We start from the raw sequence: 21,234 nt of genomic DNA on the forward strand, positions 1-21,234 counted from the left end.
TTTTGTAAATATCTCTATTTATCAAATATTTAGCAATTTACTAAAGGACTCCAAAATTGTAAACCTTTTTCGTTCGTTTTGGTAACCAGAAAATTTGTAATTGCCCTTTATTTTAAAAGAAAAAAACGACCATTTAATTTAAAAAGTGAAAGTTCGTAAAAATAAACAAAGCAGTTACGCTTAAACGGGCCTAATAATTGGAATTTCCAGCTGTTGACTGGACCACTCTCATATGGATTCAGTAAATTGCTAAAAGTTAAGTTGATTAAGGGCATGTTTACAAACGGTTTATTAATAATTTCAAGACATTATCACACCGATTGTAAAATGAAAAGGGTTATCAAATGTTAATTTTGACATTTATAGTATCAAAAATTCTGTCATCGACATTTATTTCCATACTTATTCTTATTTATTAATTTTGCATAAGGTTTTTTAAACAATGGATATCAAAATATTTCACGTTCATCGTTTATTTTGAAAATTTTCCTTACTTGCCATTAAACTTTAAATGCCATTAGAAAATGAAGAAACTCGTTAAAATCAAAAAGCTCTGTAAATAATACAAATGGTAGTTTAAAATTTAATTTAAAAAATATTTATTTTGTCGACTTCTTTCCTTGCCACGAAATCTATTTTTGTTTTCTTTACAATTACACACCATTTGTTTTACATTTTTGTATTTTCAATTTATATTATTTTAAACCATTTCTACGTGTAATTTGTTAAGTTTTTTCTTGATTTGTTATACTTTGTCCTTAAGTATTATAATATTTTTAATATTTTTTTCTATAGTAATATTTAATAGTTTTTGTTTTGTTTTGTTTTAATTTTTAGCGTTGTAAAAATACATTATTCCTATAGGTAAACATTCATTTTTTGTTTGTTATATATAAATTTACATAGTTTATGAATACATCAATAAATTGCTTATTTATGACTAATGCTTATTATTAATGTGGAACTTATACAATTTGTTGTTGTTTTGTTTATTTAAATATAAAAATATATGTTTTGTGTATATGCATTTGAATTTACTTTATTTGTTATATGAGTGTTTGAACATAAATTTTATTTTTGTTTAGTTTTTATTTTCGTGCATTTTTTAATTGCATAAAGTATATTTTATTTGAAAATATTTATAAAAAAATAAAAATTATTCTACACAATTTAATTAATAAATTATATATAAACAATTGCTTTACATATTAAAAATCTGTTTTATTTTGTTGTTCTGTTTTTTTTCTTAGGTATTTTATCACATATTAAATAAAATAACAGTTTTAAAGGAATTTTTAATAATAAGAGAATTACGGAAATAAGGTTAATTTATAAACATGGCCTTTCTTGTTCTATAAAATATACAATTTTGAATCTGAAGAGTGATTATGCGGCAGCGAAACTTTAATGGACTAAATTTTAAGTAAGGAGTGAGACTGGGCATGACTTTGACTTTTACAGTGACGGAAGACAGGCAGTAGAGATGATTTCTAACCAAAAGTCGAAATGGGCTAAATGAGCTACAAGTAACAATGCGTGCCAACTTCACTATTTTTGTTGCAATAGCTGTTAGAAAAGTTTCTTTCATGACTTGTTATTAAACTGCTCTCAATTAGTAGCTCGTTTTAGTTAATATTAAAATAATTCTGATTAGGAAAAGGAAGTAGCTCACATAAAGATACGATTTTTTAAGGTGTCGTTCACATTGGAATATTTTGAGTAAACATTTTTTTGAAGTTTTATTTAAATTGAACCAGACACTTTTAGTTATGCTAATGTCACATTGATAGATCAACTGTCAAATCAATCAGAACTGACAGAAGGTGCTTAATATAAAGCAATTTATATTGTGAAGTGCTGAAGGACTTAGGATATTTTGTCATATGTCATCGAAAATCATTAAAAATTAACAAAACTTTGAACAATTTATATTAAGATGCAGAGACGTTGTTTGTTTCTTTATAAAATTAGGCTAAAATTTGTATTTTTTGTATCTCTTATTCTATTATGTACTAATCAACAAAATTCCTGGAGGCATTAAGGATTCTACTTACATCGATTATAGAGGCAAGGGTGGCATCAGGTTGAAGACCGCTTTGCCTCTCGCACCCTCAGTTCATCATTTGATTTTGTTGTGGTTGCTGTTGATGTTGCTGTGCAACATTTGGTTGTGTTTGGCCGAGATGCTGCTGCATTTGTTGTTGCTGATGCATTTGATGTTGCTGTTGTTGTTGCACAACTTGCTGTTGATTGGTTTGTTGCTGGGCTTGTTGCTGTTGTTGTTGTTGTTGTTGCTGCTGCTGCTGTTGTTGCTGTTGTTGTTGCTGCTGTTGTTGTTGTTGCTGCTGTTGATGTTGCTGCATTGCGGCTTGTGCTTGTTGCTGTATTGTTACATTTGGTTGCAACATACTAGTTCCGCCATTTTGATTTTGCATACTCAACTCAGCCTTAACGCGCCGTGCTATGTGCGACCTAGTGTGTTTCCGCAGGTGATCCTTGCGATAGAAACCCTTGCCGCATTCGATGCATATGTGACGTTTCTCTCCCGAGTGGATGACAAAATGCAGACTCAGCTGTTCCTTTCTCTTGAAGGCTTTCAAACAAACCGTACAAATGAAAGGTCTTTCAGGATTATGCGACTGTTTGTGACGCGTTAGATGATCTTTCCGCTTTAGAGCGGCATTACAAATATCGCAGATATAACGTCTCTCAAGATTATGTCCCACGAGATGCAGTTCCAGGAGATCCTGTTCCGGATAGGCTACTTGACACTCGGGACACATATAGAGCGTACTGCCATCGAGGGCTGTAGTTAGACGGATTTCACCTGGACGCAATTTGGGTTTTCGTTCCTTGGGGTGTTTCTTACGTTTTTTCTTCTTGGTAGTTGTCCCCGTTGTTGTTGCCGTTGAAGTCGATGCATTAACTGAGGTGACTTGCTGAGGATGCTGTTGCGTTGTAAGTTGTTGTTGTTGCTGTTGCTGCTGTTGTTGTCCCTGCTGCTGATGCGGCACAAGCTGGTTTGCTGTAGCTTGGTGCTGAGGTATGGTTATTGTGCTTAGTCCAATTGGTGGTGCTGTTTGTACCTAAAATCAATAAGAAATGTATGTTAAGCTTAGAATTTACATTTAAGCTCTGTGTGCACTTACTACATTTTGATTTTCTTTCTTAATTGTTTCGGCTGAGTATTTTAAAAAATGATGAAGGGACAGTGGAAGGGTACTCGCAGGCAGATGTGATAAATAGTCCGCCACTGTTGTTCCAGGAGTCAGACTCTGCCACGTTGTATTCTGCAACACTGAAATAAAAGTCAAATGTCAATTGATGATTTATTTTGACATTTGTTGTCGATTGTGGTTTTACCTCCTCGCTTTGTGTCCACACTTTGCTGTTGCAGTATTGCATTACAAAGATCTTGTGTTAGTTCCTGTGGCGCCTGTTGGATATGTCCACCTGTCACTCCAGAAACAGTCGTCGAAGTTAGGGCATTCTGAGCATAGGAGATGGTTGGTACAGCTAGGCGCTTATCACCGTCCGTCTGTTGGTTATAGGGATTTGCTGTTGTATATTGTTGTTGCGTCAATCCTGTTGTCACCAGATGACCATTGTTGTACTTGTCTGCATTTGTGGCATCTTCTGTGCGGAACTTAGCCGTAGGAATTGTACTTGTTGTCGTTTGGAGGGGTTGATTGAAATGTGTCATATTGACAGCTGCTGTTGAATTGTGATAACGATTACTGGATGTATCTTGATTTGTGGTTACAGTTGTAACCAGTGGCGCTGATGTTGATGTGAATTGTGGTATTCCAGGTATGGTTCCGGGAAAAGGACCCCCAAATGGTGTGAAGTTCATAGTGAAGAACAATAATTAAAAGGTGCCACAAGGAAAATCTATAAGAAAACAAATGAATGAGTAAAAACTTAACGAATCTTCCTAGGATAAAATAATTTTTAGATATCTATTGACTAGGGGCATATGACAGAAGGTATTGTAAACACTTGATTCGAAATGTCAAACGATCAACTTATTTTGTTTCACACTATATAACTCATTTGGATTTTTTCTATCTTTCAATAATACAGTTTCAAATATAAGAAAGTATTTGACGTTAAAGTGTTTCCATGTGAACGATCTTTTAAGCGGTTGATTCTTTTATTTTAATAAAGATTCGGTTTTCTCTCCTCTACTGACCAAAATATTACACCAAGTATTAAAGAAACGGTTGAATTAAATTTGGATCCATTTGGGCGGACAAACGAAATCGTCTTTAAAGAATTTAACAGATGTCAGCCATGACATCTACATCAAATGAAGTTTAACGTTTATGCATTCGTTTTAATTTAAAATCCTATTATATCCTATATATGTATGTATGAATGTCTTGTAAAAATAAAGTCTAACCTTTTTCCAAGTAAGTTTAAAGAAATTTTAAAAGCTTTGTTTTTATCTTTGACTTTAGAAAAAAAGTTCCCTTTTTGCAGAAAAAACTGTTTTAAGAAAAAACGTTGTAAAACTTTGACTTGTGTCGTAGTTTTTATTACTTAAGGCTTTATAATAATTTGTATTTCAATGGCGTCAGTGAATGTGAACGGCAAATTTTTTCAAAGATGAGGCTGCAATAAAAATAAAAATGTTAAATATACGTCAAAGTTCTTGCTGTCAACGTACCGCCAACGTGTAAAGTGTCAGTAAATACTTATTAACGCATTGACTCGTATAACTTTGAAAATATAACGTTTTTGTGACTTCTACTTTTGACATTTATTTTCCATTTTTACAATTAATTAAGCTGAGCATACACTGGCTAAAAAGCCAATTTGAAAAATTGATTATATTCATATTTTTCATTTAGGTCTCAAAAAATGTACTTATTTTTTTAAATACTAAAATTAAGGCATTTGTAGGCAGATAACCATTTCAGAAAATAGAAACTGTTTCTACTATTCTTTGTTTCAAAGTTGGAAACTTACACTAGAGAAAATCAAAATAGACAGACTGAGATAGCTGGAAAGAAGTTTTTAGATTGTGTGCTGAAACTGTGTAATCAGACAGAACTAATTGGCTTGTTCATTCCCCACACACGACATTGCCGAGCCTTGGTTTGTTGGCTGTGGCACACTGATTTTTGACTTTATGGAAATCAAAATGAATCGACAGAGCAAAACCAAGTCATGGTTGCCAACTCCTCAAGCGACCTATAGACACCGCACATGTTTTTAGACTTGTCTGTGTGTTGGATTGAGCAGACACCGATTTTCGGTGTCAGATTCTTTTCAGTTGCATTTGAATGGCTGTTGTTTCAATTAAATCTTCAAGCTTTAACGTCACTCATTCTGATCTGTCCTCAGCTTTGAGATTTCCTCCAGAATTCATGTATGTGTCTACGATTTGGTAGGTATTGAGGCAGAAGCGGCAAAAATGGGTTTAACGGTTAATGAGGGCAAAACAAAGTACATGCTGTCGTCTAGAAAGGACATACAACACCGATGTTTTGGTCAAAACGTCACAATCGATAGATGTAACTTTAAGGTAGTCAAGGACTTCGTCTACCTAGGCTCCGCTGTAAACGCAGAAAACAACACCAGCGCTGAGATCAAACGCAGAATAACTCTTCCTAACCGCTGTTTCTTTGGACTAAGAAAGCAATTGAGTGGTAAAGTGGAAGGTGACCTCACCCAACTTGGAGCGCGAAACTGGAGACATCTAGCTAGGGACCGAGCTCTATGGAGAAGTTTGTTGGGTGAGGCCCTAGTTCACACAGGACTGTAGCGCCACCTTAAGTAAGTAAGTCTACGATTTGGTGTTCCTTTGTGGCGAGCCACAACGGGTACACCGGTGTGCAAACAAGTGTGATTTCTATCGGCCGCTTTACAGTATCTAAACAGAATTTACCAGAATCTTTAAATTTTTAATTTTCCAACAAAAGTATACCATCTGTCAACTTCATTATAATTGTCAATAATGATTTGACCAGATATAAAAATTGTCAGTTCCAAAGAGAAGTCTTACAAAACTGTGACACTACAGGCTCAAGAACAACATTATCAATGCGTTCACTCAAAAATATATGTCAAGGCAAGTGTCAATGTACCCGTCAACGCAATGACAGTAGGCAGGTTCAGACAACATAAGGGACTTTAATTGCAGTCAAGTTATTTCTTTTCCAATTTGTCTAGAAAATCTTTTACACAAAATATTAATTGAAATTGTGCCAAAAATAAATAAATCGTGGAGAAATTAAGTCCAACTTTCAATTAGCAAAAAGAACATGATCGATTGTCAGTTTGACATAAGTTCACTTGATAGTAAGAGAAAATTTTCTTGACAAACTTTCCAGTCCAGTTTCCAATAAAGTTGCTTTAATTGAAAGGCAGTTTTTTGGCAGCTGGCCAATCAGATGCTAGAAACTTGCCTGCCCAGTATTTTTCATTGGCAACTAAACGAAGTGACATTCTTGGGACTAATTGTGACGTCAGAAAATTGAAGTGTAATAGTAGCTTAAGCCTTGAATTCTTAGATTTTCACACTTTAAGCTCCACTTACATTATTTTTAAAATAGATAAAAGACGACTTGTTCTCTGATAAGAAGATTAATTTAGAAATATTTTGTCTACAAATTACAAAAGTCAAATTATTGATTGTCTCCCGAAATGGATGCTTTTAGCAACACTTGTTTTGTCAATATCATAATATTTGTAAGTGTTTTCAATAAAAAGTTTTACATATTTCACTTTAGTAGTTTATGGTGTAAACGCACTTTTTTCACCAAAACCTTTATAAATCCATAAATGCTTCAACAAAATAATTTTAGTATAGATTTTATGACACTTTCCATATCCTTTGCAGTCACTCTAATTCGTCCTTCTGGGAACTCAATCAAAATATTTACCATCTTAAAAAAATGTAATTGAATGCGAAAAGCGAGAACAACGCAACAGGCATTTTTTATTTCGGGACACAATCTTCGAAACAACAACAACACAAAGTTGTTTCTTCTGTCAAAGTTGGAGTGTCAACAGGAAAACAAAAAACAACCATATTCTAAGATTAAGTATATACAACCCCAGCCTGGATTATATTCACTACCTGGTCATGATGTTGTACTCGTGTTTGTATATAATCAAAACATTTGCCATAAATAAGGACATGCGCTTTAGAAGAGTTGTCATTGTTTTCAAAACCTACTCGTATAGAGATAGACTCCAATTCAACACAAGAAAATGTATGCACATGAAGACAAAACCGATACAAACGTCAAACTAAAATATCCTCGAAAAGGATTTGATTTATTTAACTTAATTTGTTGTTTGTGTTTTTTATTTTTTTTAAAAACAACAATTTATCGTATGAAAATTAATATAAATTCAATTTGAATTTCAATATTTATATTTGACAATTAACACACACACCTTTCCTTTGGTCCTGTGAGTATAATTCATCGTATCCATGTTTTATTTTTTTTGTTTTTGATCGAAAAAGGAACACAATTTTAATATTTATTTAATTAAATACGAGTATCCGAGTTGTGTGCGACGACAACGCAGTAAACAGTAAGTGAATGTAAAGCCAACAAATCAATTGAAAAAAGGACCTCTTTTTATTTTGTATTTTTAAAGAAGTGTGGTTGGGTGTTAAATTTTATTTTTTAAGTAGTCCGACAACGACAACGACAAGAACGATGCAACTTGAATGCAGTGAAAACAAAAAATAAAACCCACTATTTCTTCCTTGCCCTGTAACACTCACGAAAAGACTCGCCACGACCGTTAATGCAGTACCTGCTTTTAACCCCACGTTACACAGAATTGAACTGCCAAACAAACCCGTCCCCGGACGGAAAGGACTGAGTTAACTCCTGAGCCGGGTAAAAGTATCGCATAAAAAGGGGACTGGTTCCCCCTTGTTTTCTGTGTGGTGATGTGAGGTGAAGATAGGGTAGTAAAAAGACAACCACCTCGCCTGACGCATCGAGGTTTGAGGTTTGAGGGCCTCAGAAGAGGAGGCGTTGTTGGTATTGTCGCCACCGCCCGCCACCACCGTATCGTATCGTAACGTAGAATAGTGCGAGAGTTGGGGTCCTTGAAAAGTGGGTGGACGAAAAAAAAAAAGAACTGCTAAAAAATTTAACGTATGGATTGGGTGATTTTTATTTTCCGTCTGTTTTTCGCAAGGATAAGGATAAAAATTGCTAAAGAACGCGAAAAAACTACATGTGGAGAGTGAAAATTGTACAGTTTGGGGGACTATTTGTCTGTCAGAAAGTAGGCTGCAGAAGCTGCAGAGCAATATCAGAAGTTGAAGAAGGGGTGGGGCTGACAGACAGTGTGGCAGAGTAGTGTGTATATCCTTGATGTGGCTGTGTGTATACGAGTATGTGTTTTCTGTGAGTGAATGTGAGTTTTGGAACAAGATGGCTGTGCTATGGCGAGCGCACACCTGCTCCTACATCCCCCATAAACTGTGTTTGATCCTTTCACTTGACGATATCCTTTTGGCGGTGCGGTAGTGATGTGCAGTGGCATGGGTTGGGTGTTGCGATGGCGGCTCAGCGGTGCGGCAATGGCACAAAACGGCAAAACGGCACAACGGATGGATATGATGATGCACCATCGCACGACGACGACGACGACACGATTGTGTGTTGCTTCCCGAAAAACGGGCAAATCGATTTCACTTTCACACGGGGATCCTAGGCTTGTAGACTTGTAGTACACATCCTGATACCGATAGGTGCTTTTATGCTTTGTTGGATGATGGTGTTTTGTGAACGAACAAGGGGAAAAGAGAGAGAGAGAGTGAGAACGCCGAGGAAGGTGAAGGTGACCAACGAAACGAAACGACGATGACGACGACCGACGCCTTCCGGGTACTGCGATGGGGATTAAGCAAATCTGATTTCGTGGTCCTGGGTCCTCCTGGCTCGCATATAGGATGTTGGCACGCAGGAAACACATGCATGCGATGGGTAATGATATCGTCCACAGTGGTGGCTTCCATTCGCATTCGTATTCGCATTTTAAGCGAAAGTTTCGCGTAACGTAGGTAGGTATAAACTCTACGCTAGATTGTATGCTATGCAGCTATGAATATCTACAGCAGAGGACGCACTGCAGGATATTGATTTATACCCACTTCTCTGCAAAGAGAGTTGTACGTACGAGTATTTGCCGTTTTCACTCGACCTGTCGCCCGTTCGTCGTGAGTTGGTCGTCCCTATAGGTACATATTCATATATTTCGTATCGTAGGTACTTACCACCAAAAATGTTCAAAGGAATTTCACGTCGTCGTTTTGTTTATTCCTCGTGATGTTGATGGTGATGCTTCTGGTGCTTCTCGTACTCCACTTCCACTCCACGTATAGCCGTTTATCCTTATTCAACTCCCATTTACAGCTGATGTCCTTTGTACTAATAAAATGGTGGGTCGTCCTCGTCCACCACCCACTTTCGAAACCAGAGATGAAAAAAAAAACTTTCGCCGTCGTGCGACACTTTCCCGAAAACCCGAAGACAGAATAATACGTTCGTAGAGCACACAATCCTTGAAAAAATAAATAAAAAAAAAAACAAAACAAAAATTCATCCAGGACGAAACCCAACAACACGACGACGACTGTAGGTATCTCTGTGTGTTATGGGTTTTTCTTTTTTTGGTTAATTTTTTTGAACTATTTTCTTCTTTTATTTTCGTACCACTCGCGGCGGGCGTGTAAATATGGGCAAAAAGCAGCGGAAGACGTCAAAGTGAGGTGGAGTAGAGTAGAAAGGACGAAGGATGAAAAAAGATCTCCCCGAATGTTGTTGGCCGTGGTCGAAAACGAAAAATAAAGGATTTCAAAGAACCGGCAAAGAGAGTAGTCGAGTTCGAGTCGAGGTGTAGGAGTTTCTGGTTTTTTTTTTTTCTTTGTCCCAATAAATTTTTTCGTCCTTTCGTCCTGAATTTTGGAGAGTGTTGCGGTGGCGTTTTTATATTTCTACTCGTCGTCGTCGCTCGTCGTAGTTGTTTCTCGGGAAAAAAGGATACGGTGATTTTTTTTCGCCTCCCCTTTTTCTTTTAAGCACAGCAAAGGAAAAAATGTATATGTAGCGTGTATATTTTTATAGAGAGCGAGATGTGTGTTCCACAAAAAGAAGGTAGAAGGTGGCTGGCTATGGCTTTGGCTTTAGCTTTGGCGTTGGCTTTGGCTGTACACTCGCAACGAAACACAGCACTGAGAGATCCTTTTTGGTTGTTGAAAAGGAAGAAAATTTATTGTTTGTTTGCTATACGGTATTCGGTATTCGGTATTTGGTATACGGAGCCACACTCCACACTCCAGTCAATCCCGAATTGGACTGTTTTCTGTGGGGGGCTGTTGTTAGGGATGTCGATTGTGCTGTGCGGTGTTGAGGGGTGGCAGGGCGGCTGCTGTATGTGTGTCTGTGTGTTGGGGTTCGAGTTCGATTTGTGTGTTTTTTGCTTCGTTCTTCTTTTTTTGTTTTTGCTTTGTGTATTTGATGATGGGGAGTCCTTTTTTGCTGTATGACGAGGCTTTTTTTATTCCTTCCCTATTTTTATACCCTAACTACAAACCATATACAATCAATTTTTTGTTATGTGTTCGGTCTATACGGCGCGGCGCGACGTGGCACGGTGGTGGAACGATTAGAGAGACGGTGCAATGGGGGGGATGTGCAGTGTTCAGTTTTTTGCAAGGACTCGTATTTGGTATCATTTAGAGCTATTTGGTCCTTTATCGTGCTGTTTCAGCTGGCTGTTTTTATTTATTTTTGTTATTGCAAAACAATTGAGAGCGAGACAAAAATATTAAATCACTGGATGGATATGACGGCACGAGGATGTTGTTAAGGGTGTAGGGGGGGAGGGGTGGTATGCAAAGGACTATAGCCATAAGGGAGATACATTTTTGTATACGGAATTTTTGTGTGGTGGAATTTTGTGTTTTTTACGAGGGTTTTTAGTATATTTTTAGGAAATATCTCGTTCGGCTATAGCATTGGAGGAGGGTATTGGAAGTTGGGCTTTTTGAGAATCGAGTCAAAGTCGGAGAGTTTTTGTGTTTTTTTTGTTGAATTTGTTTTTGTATTTTTGTTTTGTATGCTTGTGTCTGTGTTTTGGTGCGAGAATCTTTGTGCCTTGGGTTGAAAGTTGAAAGCAGGCGCATGCACCAGCGATGATGGTGGTATGGATCCCTATTGGCATTTGTCACATTTGTATATGTATGTATGGGGGGGTTTTATGCATTTTGATACATTTTTATTTATATATGTATGTATGTATTTTTGTATACCGTTATCTACAAATATATATACAACTTATAGAGAGAGATAGTTAATTTTTGTTTCATTTTTCTATGTATGTAGGTATAGGTAGGTTTAGTGTTGTGTATCGTGTTGCAATATTATGCATTTTGATGCAATTCTTAGTCCTCTTGTCTCGTATAGAGTTTGCTTTGAAAGGGGTTGGGGACGGGGATTGGAAAATAAAGTTGTTTCTTTTGAATCAAAACGACTTTCGTTAGAATTGGAAGGTACATAGATAGGATGGGATATTTTGAGACACTTTGAGTGTATGATAAGTGTTGCCGTGCGAATGTGGGATGAATTCGAAGAAGACGAAGGCTTGAAATACTGAATAATGTGGGCCCGCGAAAGGAATACTTTGGTGGTACCTAATTGGGTGAAAAAGAAAATCTTTAGGTTACAATGTCAAGTTAAATAGGGAGTTTTTATTCTTTGATGGTGGGAATAAAGGTTTTTCAGAAAAGTGGACTTTAAGCAAAATATATTTATGAACAAATTTGTATCGTAACATTGATTAATATTTAAAAACTATTTTTTAAACAAACAAACAGAACTAAGGACAATAATCTGATGGCTATAAATTTTAATTATTAAATAGTATAATTTATTAACATTTTAAAAATCTCGTCAATCTCAATAAATCTTCAAAGAGAACTTTGAAATATAAAAAGACTGATTTTTAAAATTGAAATGAAATTTACTTTCTTTTTAAAGGTAATCTTCTAGCATCAAAATTTAAATATGATTTCTGGCATATGTCTATATTCTTACCTTGAGGTTGAATTAACGATGATCTTTTTTAACATTTTTGGCCGTATATCTGCAGTAATGCTGTGAATGTTTTCCTCTAAGGGTCTATAGCGTTCACTATTGACTTTAACGTTTTGGTGAGTACAGTTTTTAAAAAAATACGTATACCAATTATTATAAACCTTAAAACACACCCAACAATCAGTTTCTTGTGTACATATGCAACAATGTCTTAAAATACCCTTTAGGTTTATCATCACTCTTAATACGACAGCTTTTTACTTTACTGACGTGTATATTGAAGAAAAGCTTCAATACTAAACAAATTTAGCTTATGGAAAACTCAAAAACAATGACTTACAAAAGGGCTTTTGAATAGCTTAGCTTTCCCATACTTCCGAACGGATAGAAAACACCATTTTTGCAGGTGAATCCTCCTTCCCCTTCAAATATAGTCGAGTCCCTTCTCTCTAATATCATGGAAACGCTGATTAATTATCAGCTTAAGAAATATCTCGAAGAACGAAAGCTTTTTAATGACCTGCAGTATGGCTTTTGTAGCATCAGGTCCACTGGTGATCTCATGGTTTATCTCACCGAACAGAGGAACACATTTTTACATCGTTTTGGATAAAGTGAGATTATCGCACTTGATATTTCAAAGGCATTTGATAGAGTTTGGCACCAAGTTCTCTCATAGAAGATGCGTACTTTTGGTATTGATCAATCTTTTCTTCTTTGGATTAAAAATTTCCTTTTAAATTTGAAACTCATAAAATAAATGCTGGTGTCCCACAAGGCTCCATTTTGTCTCCTATTCTCTTCCTCATATTCATAAACGATCTCTTGTCTGATAATTTGAATCCATTAAACTGTTTCGCTGATGACAATACTTTCAGCTTTTCATATTAGTTTCTAGATCGGCAGCTTATTATAAGATATCGACAGCATTGTCCAATGAGGACCGTGTAGAATTTAATACTTCAATAGCTCAATGCTGTTTCCAGTCATAACCCACCACCGATGCCGTTATCCATGAGTGACACTTTCATTCAGGAATCTAATCAACTTTCCGTACTCGGTATGTGTAAGACAGGTCACCTCTTATAAACGGTGATTTTTTAAGAGCTTGAGAACTTTAAAAAAAAAAAACGCATAAAATTTGCAAAATCTCATCGATTCTTTATTTGAAACGTTAGATTGGTCTATGACATTTACTTTTTGAAGATAATTTCATTTAAATGTTGACCGCGGCTGCGTCTTAGGTGGTCCATTCGGAAAGTCCAATTTTGGGTAACTTTTTCGAGCATTTCGGTCGGAATAGCACGAATTTCTTCGGAAATGTTGTCTTCCAAAGCTGGAATAGTTGCTGGCTTATTTGCGTAGACTTTAGACTTGACGTAGCCCCACAAAAAATAGTCTAAAGGCGTCAAATCGCATGATCTTGGTGGCCAACTTACCGGTCCATTGCTTGAGATGAATTGTTCTCCGAAGTTTTCCCTCAAAATGGCCATAGAATCGCGAGCTGTGTGGCATGTAGCGCCATCTTGTTGAAACCACATGTCAACCAAGTTCAGTTCTTCCATTTTTGGCAACAAAAAGTTTGTTAGCATTGAACGATAGCGATCGCCATTCACCGTAACGTTGCGTCCAACAGCATCTTTGAAAAAATACGGTCCAATGATTCCACCAGCGTACAAACCACACCAAACAGTGCATTTTTCGGGATGCATGGGCAGTTCTTGAACGGCTTCTGGTTGCTCTTCACTCCAAATGCGGCAATTTCGCTTATTTACGTAGCCATTCAACCAGAAATGAGCCTCACCGCTGAACAAAATTTGTCGATAAAAAAGCGGATTTTCTGCCAACTTTTCTAGGGCCCATTCACTGAAAATTCGACGTTGTGGCAGATCGTTCGGCTTCAGTTCTTGCACGAGCTGTATTTTATACGGTTTTACACCAAGATCTTTGCGTAAAATCTTCCATGTGGTCGAATAACACAAACCCAATTGCTGCGAACGGCGACGAATCGACATTTCACGGTCTTCAGCAACACGCACTGTACGCATTCGTGTGGTTGGTTTAATGTTCAATAAAGTAAACTGAGTGCGAAACTTGGTCACAATCGCATTAATTGTTTGCTCACTTGGTCGATTATGTAGACCATAAATCGGACGTAAAGCGCGAAACACATTTCGAACCGAACACTGATTTTGGTAATAAAATTCAATGATTTGCAAGCGTTGCTCGTTAGTAAGTCTATTCATGATGAAATGTCAAAGCATACTGAGCATCTTTCTGTTTGACACCATGTCTGAAATCCCGCGTGATCTGTCAAATACTAATGCATGAAAATCCTAACCTCAAAAAAATCACCCGATAGAATGATCACATATTCGATATCACCGTAATACTCGCACTTCTAGGAATACTCAACAGTTTACCCTTGATCTCAATTTTGAACTTAACCTCTCATCGGGAATGTGGAATGCTTTACCGAACTCTTTTAAAATTCAACATTTGTAGACTAATGTCCACCAGTACCTCCTCTTAAATCCTTTCATATTTTCCTAACAATTGCACTGTGTTTAAAAGTTAACAACATGTTGAGGGTATTAATAAATCCAAAACCCTCCCAATCAAAAATAAAGTTTTTTCATTTAGGAACATTTTTAGAAAATAGATTTGGCAGTTTTTCTTTAAGAAAAAATAGGAACCCAATTGAAATATTAATTGAAATTTTTAAGAATTGATTTTTCCGACCCGAATATGCTCACACTAAATTAAAGCTTTAAATTTATGTTCATTTTGCGGTTTCAAAAGTAAACGTACATAAAACATTTGTGTATAAAATATTTTATTTCATGAACGTTGACATTCTGTGTGAAACACAAAAGCATTTAACGGACCACAACGCGAATTGTTGCAAGCATCGATTCTTTTGAGTTAATTTTCGACCACTTTTTTAAACTAATTGGGCGGTATTTCAGCCAAAACTTGAAGAATGTTGTTTTTAAGTGCTCAAGAGTTAAAGATTTATATGCATAATATATGAAAAAGTGCAGCAGTGTCAAATACCATGATCTTGAAGGCCAGGTTGATATCACCACGACGCGACGAGAAATTACGCGGCCAGGAAATTTCTCCCACACCGTCTTGTTGAAATCACATATTTTTCAAGTCGTATTCTTTCATAGCAGGTAAAAAAATAGTCGGTTATCATAAGACCGACGGCCATCCGACCAATACTTATGTACGGGGTTGCAGTATGGTGGACTGCACTGGAGAAAGTCACATACTCCGACAAACTCAGCAGACGCACTGCATGTCTCTGCATAAGCGGGGCATTAAGAACCACACCCTCAGCAGCGTTAGACACTCTCCTCCATCTGACACCCCTCGACATATTTAGCAAAAAAGTGGCAGCGAGGACAGCTATAAAACTCAACGCCTCATCTCAATGGACCAACAACAATGTGGGCACTCCATTATTTTGAACCTTTATAAGACAAAAAGCTCCTAGATGACAAAAGCATTCATTTTTATACAGATGGATCAAAGACAAATGAGGGAGTTGGTAGTGGTGTGTACTCAGAAAAGCTGAATCTAAGCATCTCATTCCGCCTCTCTTATCATTGTAGAGTCTTCCAACCGGAAATTTTAGCGATCAAAGAGATTCTCTACTGGATAAGAGAAAACTTGATATCAACTCCTGATATCCGCATCTTCTCTGATAGTCAGGCTGCTATCAAATCCATTGACGGTGATCGTCTCTTATGGAGATGGCGTAGCATCCACAAGGGCCACAGAGACATCACCAGGATACCTATTTCTCCTAAAAGGGAGAAGACCTATAGCTACATGTAAACTTCTGCTAAAAGAAGCAGCTCTTACGATAGCAAACTCTATGTGGCACACTTTATCAACGTGCGCAGCCACAAAACTCATATGGCCTTCACTGGACCTAAAGCGTTCTAAAGAATTGTTATCTCAAAGCAGACTTCATATTAGCTCCCTAATAGGTGTCCTTACGGGACACTGTCTTATAGGCAGACACGCAATACGACTTAGTGTAGCCTCAAATGACTTCTGCAGGAGCTGTATAGACGAGGAAAAAAAGGAAACTATCTTCATTAAGACTCAAACTTCATCTGGGAGAATACTCTTTTGATAATCCCAGTGAACTAAGTAAAAAGGATATCAAATATCTTCTTCGCTTTATAAAAAGCTCAAAATGGTTTCACTAGTGGGAAGTAACTCTCTAGATTCATGTGGTATCAGAATGAGCCTTTTCTTTTGGCCTAAGTGTGTGGATTATGAATCCGCAACCACTTTAACCTAACCTAACCTTACCTATCATAAGAGCATAACGCTCAAAATTGAAGGTGACAGTCGTTCCATCGTGGTTTTCGAAGAAGTAAGGTCCAATCACAACTCCGGACCAAAGAGCGCACCAAACAGTTACTTTTTGTGTATGTAATGCCATTCTCGCAACCCCTAATACAATTTTGTTTATTAACATACCCACCGAGTGATAAATGTGCTTCGGTCGCTGGAGGTCGTTAAAGAAATTTGTTTTCGAAAGATCGCCGTCCACCACCCGTTTTTCAAGCACCATTCGACGTATCAACGACGGTGTTATATGGATTTAGCTGTAGATCCAAATGCGAAATACGCCATAATGTGTCAGACTTTCAACTGAAAAATAAATTGGTTTATCAACTTAGTTCGACAGACGTCGAATTCCAGCCCTTTACTTTTGAAACCACCAAATAGATAACCCGCTTTTATACGAAAGGTTTTTGTAAACATTTGATTCCTTTTTTCGTTGTTTTTTAATAAAACGAAGAAAATTGTGCTGAAAAGGTTTGGGCACGATTGAGCGCATTTTAAAATTTGGCATTACGAAACCTCGCTTTCAAAACCTTACAAAATCTCTCATAATAACAACCCGCAACATTAGGATCTTGCAAATTAAAATCTCGGAAGTTATAATCTTGCACTGCCTTAAAATGCCTATGAGTATTTTTGATACCTCGAAATTTTTTCTGAAAGAACTAGATTTTGTTATGCGATGTTTTAATAATGCGAAATTTTGAAAAAGCGGGATTTTCTGAAGGGAAATTTTAAAAAGCGAGATTTCCTTACAAGAGATATTAGTTTGTGGTCAATTGTAAAGCTGCCTGCTGAAAATTGGTAAAAATTGAATCTCGACCCGTGTTTTGTTGAAAAATCTATCCATAGTATAGTAGGATTTTACACGAATAACAAAAACAATATCCGCAGTAGGAATACTACCGATAAAAGTTAAAGTAGAATCTTACTATGGATGGGGTTTGGCATTTATACAAGTCTCGAATGGATCTTATGTGATTTTGTTCTGAAATGTTGGTACGATTGATATTGCATTTGTATCTCGATGGCTGCGTCCGTTGAGTAGTTGTAACTTGGAATCATGTGCTTTCCATTTGGGAAAAAATCAATCTGTTACTGTTGGCGTTATTTAGTTTTGTTAATGAAATTGGACTAATGAGGCTTATTTCACAAGAGAAAACAATAGAAAAGTTACTTAAGTTTTGCTCTGTTTCCACCAAAAATGTAGATTAAATAAATCTTTTTGGTGTTTCCACCGCACAAGAAAATTTAAAAATGATTAAGTTTGACAGGACTTTCTAAAAGGCAAATGATGTTTCGATGTTTCTTATGAAATGCAAGTTAGATAGTTTGATTCGTATTAAACAATCAAGAATTGAATAGTTTTCAGTAATTCATTATATTAGTACAATTTTTTGGTTACAAAGTTTAAGTATTATGGTTATGAATTTTAGATAGCTTTGGCTTAGCCGTCATAATAAAAAGGAAAATTTAACTTCACATATAATCAGTCATTAACAAATTTCTGTATTTAATAATAGATTTAAGAAAATTACACAAATCTTTCCAGTTTCTTCCGTTTAAAATGTGTAATGTTTCCATCATTGTAAAACGTTCCTTTCCTTGATATGCAATTCTTAGGTGTTTGAAGATTGAACAAATGCTTATAAAATGAAAGTTGTCTTCTTTGGCCTTTATGTTGCACAGCGTACCACAGTATGGACTGCCGTTAAGGTAGATGAGCTAACATCTCGATTTCAACAGCAGCGATATTTCTACGTAGATAAGGTTATCCTGAAAGTAGTTGTTACTGCAGAGGTGATAATTTAATTGTGAATATATAATTCTGCTTTCAGATTGTCGTGCTTCTTCAATCAATGAGTTACGAGTGTAGTCTTTATTTATTAGTATTAATTAGTAAAGTTGTTCTTTTAAGGAGTCTAGGTTACTGAAGTTTTTAAAATGTAGTCTGCTTGAAACTTCAGGGTATTAGTAAAAATCTTAGGCAACCCTGTTTCAAGATATAATGCATAATTTGGGGTGTTTCTTGGTAGATGAAACATTCTTTTTTCAGAAAATTTCGGTGACATTTTAAAACCCCTTCAAATTATTCTATTCCCCAAATTTGAGCAGCATAACGGACCAAATTTGAGCAGCATAAACATACCATAATGCATTATCATTTCTTTACAAATTTTGACTCGACTCCTATCCCCGACCCGCATCGAGTCGAATCAAGCTCGGTTCAACTCAATTCAGGTATATAAAGAAGTGAGTCGATCTTCAACCCACTTCAACACCACATGTTAATGTAGTAGTTTACGAACAAACCCCCTCCTTAAAGCAATTGTTTAATGATCTTTTTTTTATAGAATCTCAATTTCCAGACAATTTCTTAACATTTCTTCTTGAAAATTGTCAATTTTATTAGTTTTAGTAATTTTTTTTACTGAAGTTAATTTTAACTTTTGATTTTTACAAAACTTTCTTCTATTTGTGTTTGTTTTTATTATTATTCTGACAGGTCTTCTTTCACTAGTACCAATTTTTAAATACAAAAATCTGGCTACTGCCGATGGGTTTTCTTTGGAATTTTCTACTATACTATTTACAGAATGCCAAAAAAACACGGGTATTATATGTGTCCTTTAAATTTATTTTACTTTATACAAAATATTGTTATTAACTTTAACAAAGATTGAGTTGTTTTACAAAAATAATAAAATGACACTTAATTGTTTCAAAAAATTATAATTTTAAAGAGGAATTATTTTTTATGGGAAATTATCAGTGAATGTGGAATCCATTACTCTTTATAGTAAGGATTGAAAATTCACATATGTAAATAACTTTGATTTGATTTCGAATTCGATTTGGGTCGAAATGCAATATCTTAAAATACTGCATGGTTAAAATTCTGTAACTCAAAATGCTGTGTTGTCAAAATACTGTATCTGATAATACTGTATCTCAAAAAGTGCGCACTTTTTTACATTATCAAAACGATTTTTAATTGTCAGCCTATTTACAGCATTTTGAAATACAGAATTTTGGTATACAGAGTTTAAAGATACAGAATTTTGATCATACAGTATTTTGTACATACAGTATTATGAAATACAGTATTTTGAGATACAGTATTTTAAATACAGTATTATAATCCATACAGGACTTCGAACCCAACCCGTTGTTTTATCGTATTGAAGATCAAAGAAAAACTTTCGTTTTCATTGGTGTCTATTTGTCTGCCACTAACTAAAGGCGTTGAAGTAAAGGGTTGGGCATAAGAACCTGACACATTTTAAGGACCCTCAGCGGCATCAAAACATTAAGAGGTCGGGTTTGAAGCAAATAAAAGTAAACAGATGATTTTTTGATTAATTTTTTTTAAATCACATCGTTCAAATGATGACCATTTCGTTCAATACAATTTTCGAGCCGTTTTTCCAATTTTTTGAAAAGTTTTTGTAAAATTGCAAACGATATATTCCCGATTTCGGTCTCCATATTCGTCCTAAGTTGGTCCAAGGTACGTGATTTATTGATGTAGACACGTTGCTTCAGATAACCCCACAAAAAGTAGTCACAGACGGATAAATCTGGCGAACCGGGCGGCCACTGAAACTCGGTGCTGCGAGAGATTAAACGGTGCTTGCGTAGGAATTCCAACGTAACTCGTGAGGTATGGCAGGTGGCACCATCAGATCGGCGAGAAATTTTCAACGCTTGAGAATTTTTACGGCCGAACGGAGAGGACTTTTCTGTAAAGCACTCCTAACTCGATCAACGTTTTCTGGTGTGCGCACCGTGATCGGACGCCAGGTTCCTTTTTATTAGTCTGGGCCGTTTCCCGAAAGTTTTTAATCCATACCTTAACCGTATTCCGCGACGCGACTGGATCACGAGGATTTAATTCGAGCGCACGCTGCGGAGCAGTCCACTTTTCCATGTTGACACTGAACAACTAAAAAAAAATAAACGTTCAACCGTCTACTTTCCCTTCTCGCAACCACTAATATCTCGCGTCTCGATAGGGTGCCAGGGGTCCTAAAAATGTGTCAGGTGTTTATGCCCAACCCTGTATATTGCTTATGATGATTTATTATTAAAAGTTGAAAAAAAGTCTAAAATAAACTTATTTCTTAAAATTAAAAATATTAAACTTGTGTGCCCCATTTATTTTAGTCAATCATTTAAAAAATAAATGGTCTCGAAATAATATTGACTTTGAATCTTAAAAACTTTTACAAATTTTACAATTTCCAAAACTTGACGAAAATTCCCTTACATCAGCATCACTTTCTTATTAAATAAGTATTAGAAAAGTCATAATTTAAAATAAGGATGCATAGATATAGAATATTTGAAAATGTGTAGATACATATATAGATAAAGGTACCTACCCCGCAACCTATTCCAACAAAATTTTACTCAATCGAACAGCACCACCATATACGATATCCTTGGGCTTTTATACACAACACTAGATTTTCTCTTTCCACCATTAGGAGGTTAGGTTAGAGGTATACCTCCTTTAAGCTTATGCTTATACTACAAAACTGAAAACTAAAACTATGCTCTTACTCGTCCTTCTCGTATAAAACGTACACTCAAACTCAAACTCTACCACAGGCACAGAGGCATAGAACTAGAACCTAACAAACACCGTCACCATCACCATCACTATCACCATCACCATTACCGCTCATCCTTTCTCTTCACCACTTCTTTCTCAACTATATGTATGTAGGTATAGACGACGACGGACGCTCCCCAAAAGAAATATCCTTGAAATCGTTCAACA

At 36.1% G+C, this 21,234-nt stretch overlaps 2 protein-coding genes across 4 annotated transcripts in view; one reads left to right on the forward strand and one right to left on the reverse strand.

The window, feature by feature from the left end:
* Nucleotides 1-575: 575 nt before the first annotated feature.
* On the reverse strand, nt 576-20,989 carry LOC129941301 (zinc finger protein 1). 3 transcript variants are annotated; one of them, XM_056049900.1, is made up of 4 exons: nt 20,834-20,989; nt 3,364-3,891; nt 3,150-3,298; nt 576-3,086 (listed from the first exon to the last, which is right to left on the reverse strand). In XM_056049900.1, exons 2-4 carry the CDS (start codon nt 3,851-3,853, stop codon nt 2,112-2,114), a joined length of 1,614 nt encoding a protein of 537 aa, XP_055905875.1. In that variant the 5' UTR covers nt 3,854-3,891; nt 20,834-20,989; the 3' UTR covers nt 576-2,111. The 3 variants fall into 3 exon arrangements, with proteins under 3 accessions (XP_055905875.1, XP_055905873.1, XP_055905874.1); XM_056049898.1 differs by lacking the exon at nt 20,834-20,989 and adding an exon at nt 9,257-11,272; XM_056049899.1 differs by lacking the exon at nt 20,834-20,989 and adding an exon at nt 7,411-9,211.
* LOC129941300 (protein O-mannosyltransferase 1) overlaps nt 7,273-21,234 on the forward strand; it is a 51,636-nt gene continuing 37,674 nt past the window's right edge. Inside the window, exon 1 of the mRNA XM_056049896.1 lies at nt 7,273-7,425. The gene's annotated coding sequence lies outside the window, so the exon portion shown is untranslated. The remainder of the gene's footprint in view (nt 7,426-21,234) is intronic.

The sequence above is a fragment of the Eupeodes corollae genome, chromosome 1 (genome assembly GCF_945859685.1).
Source record: "Eupeodes corollae chromosome 1, idEupCoro1.1, whole genome shotgun sequence".
Taxonomy (NCBI): domain Eukaryota; kingdom Metazoa; phylum Arthropoda; class Insecta; order Diptera; family Syrphidae; genus Eupeodes; species Eupeodes corollae.

What these genes read in the sequence shown, in the direction of transcription:
- LOC129941301 (XM_056049900.1), bottom strand. Translation starts at nt 3,853, where the DNA reads ATGAACTTCACACCATTTGGGGGTCCTTTTCCCGGAACCATACCTGGA. An exon ending in TGTGGACACAAAGCGAGGAG is followed by an intron (nt 3,299 to 3,363) that starts GTAAAACCACAA and finishes CTTTTATTTCAG; the next exon opens with TGTTGCAGAATACAACGTGG. An exon ending in AGAAAGAAAATCAAAATGTA is followed by an intron (nt 3,087 to 3,149) that starts GTAAGTGCACAC and finishes TATTGATTTTAG; the next exon opens with GTACAAACAGCACCACCAAT.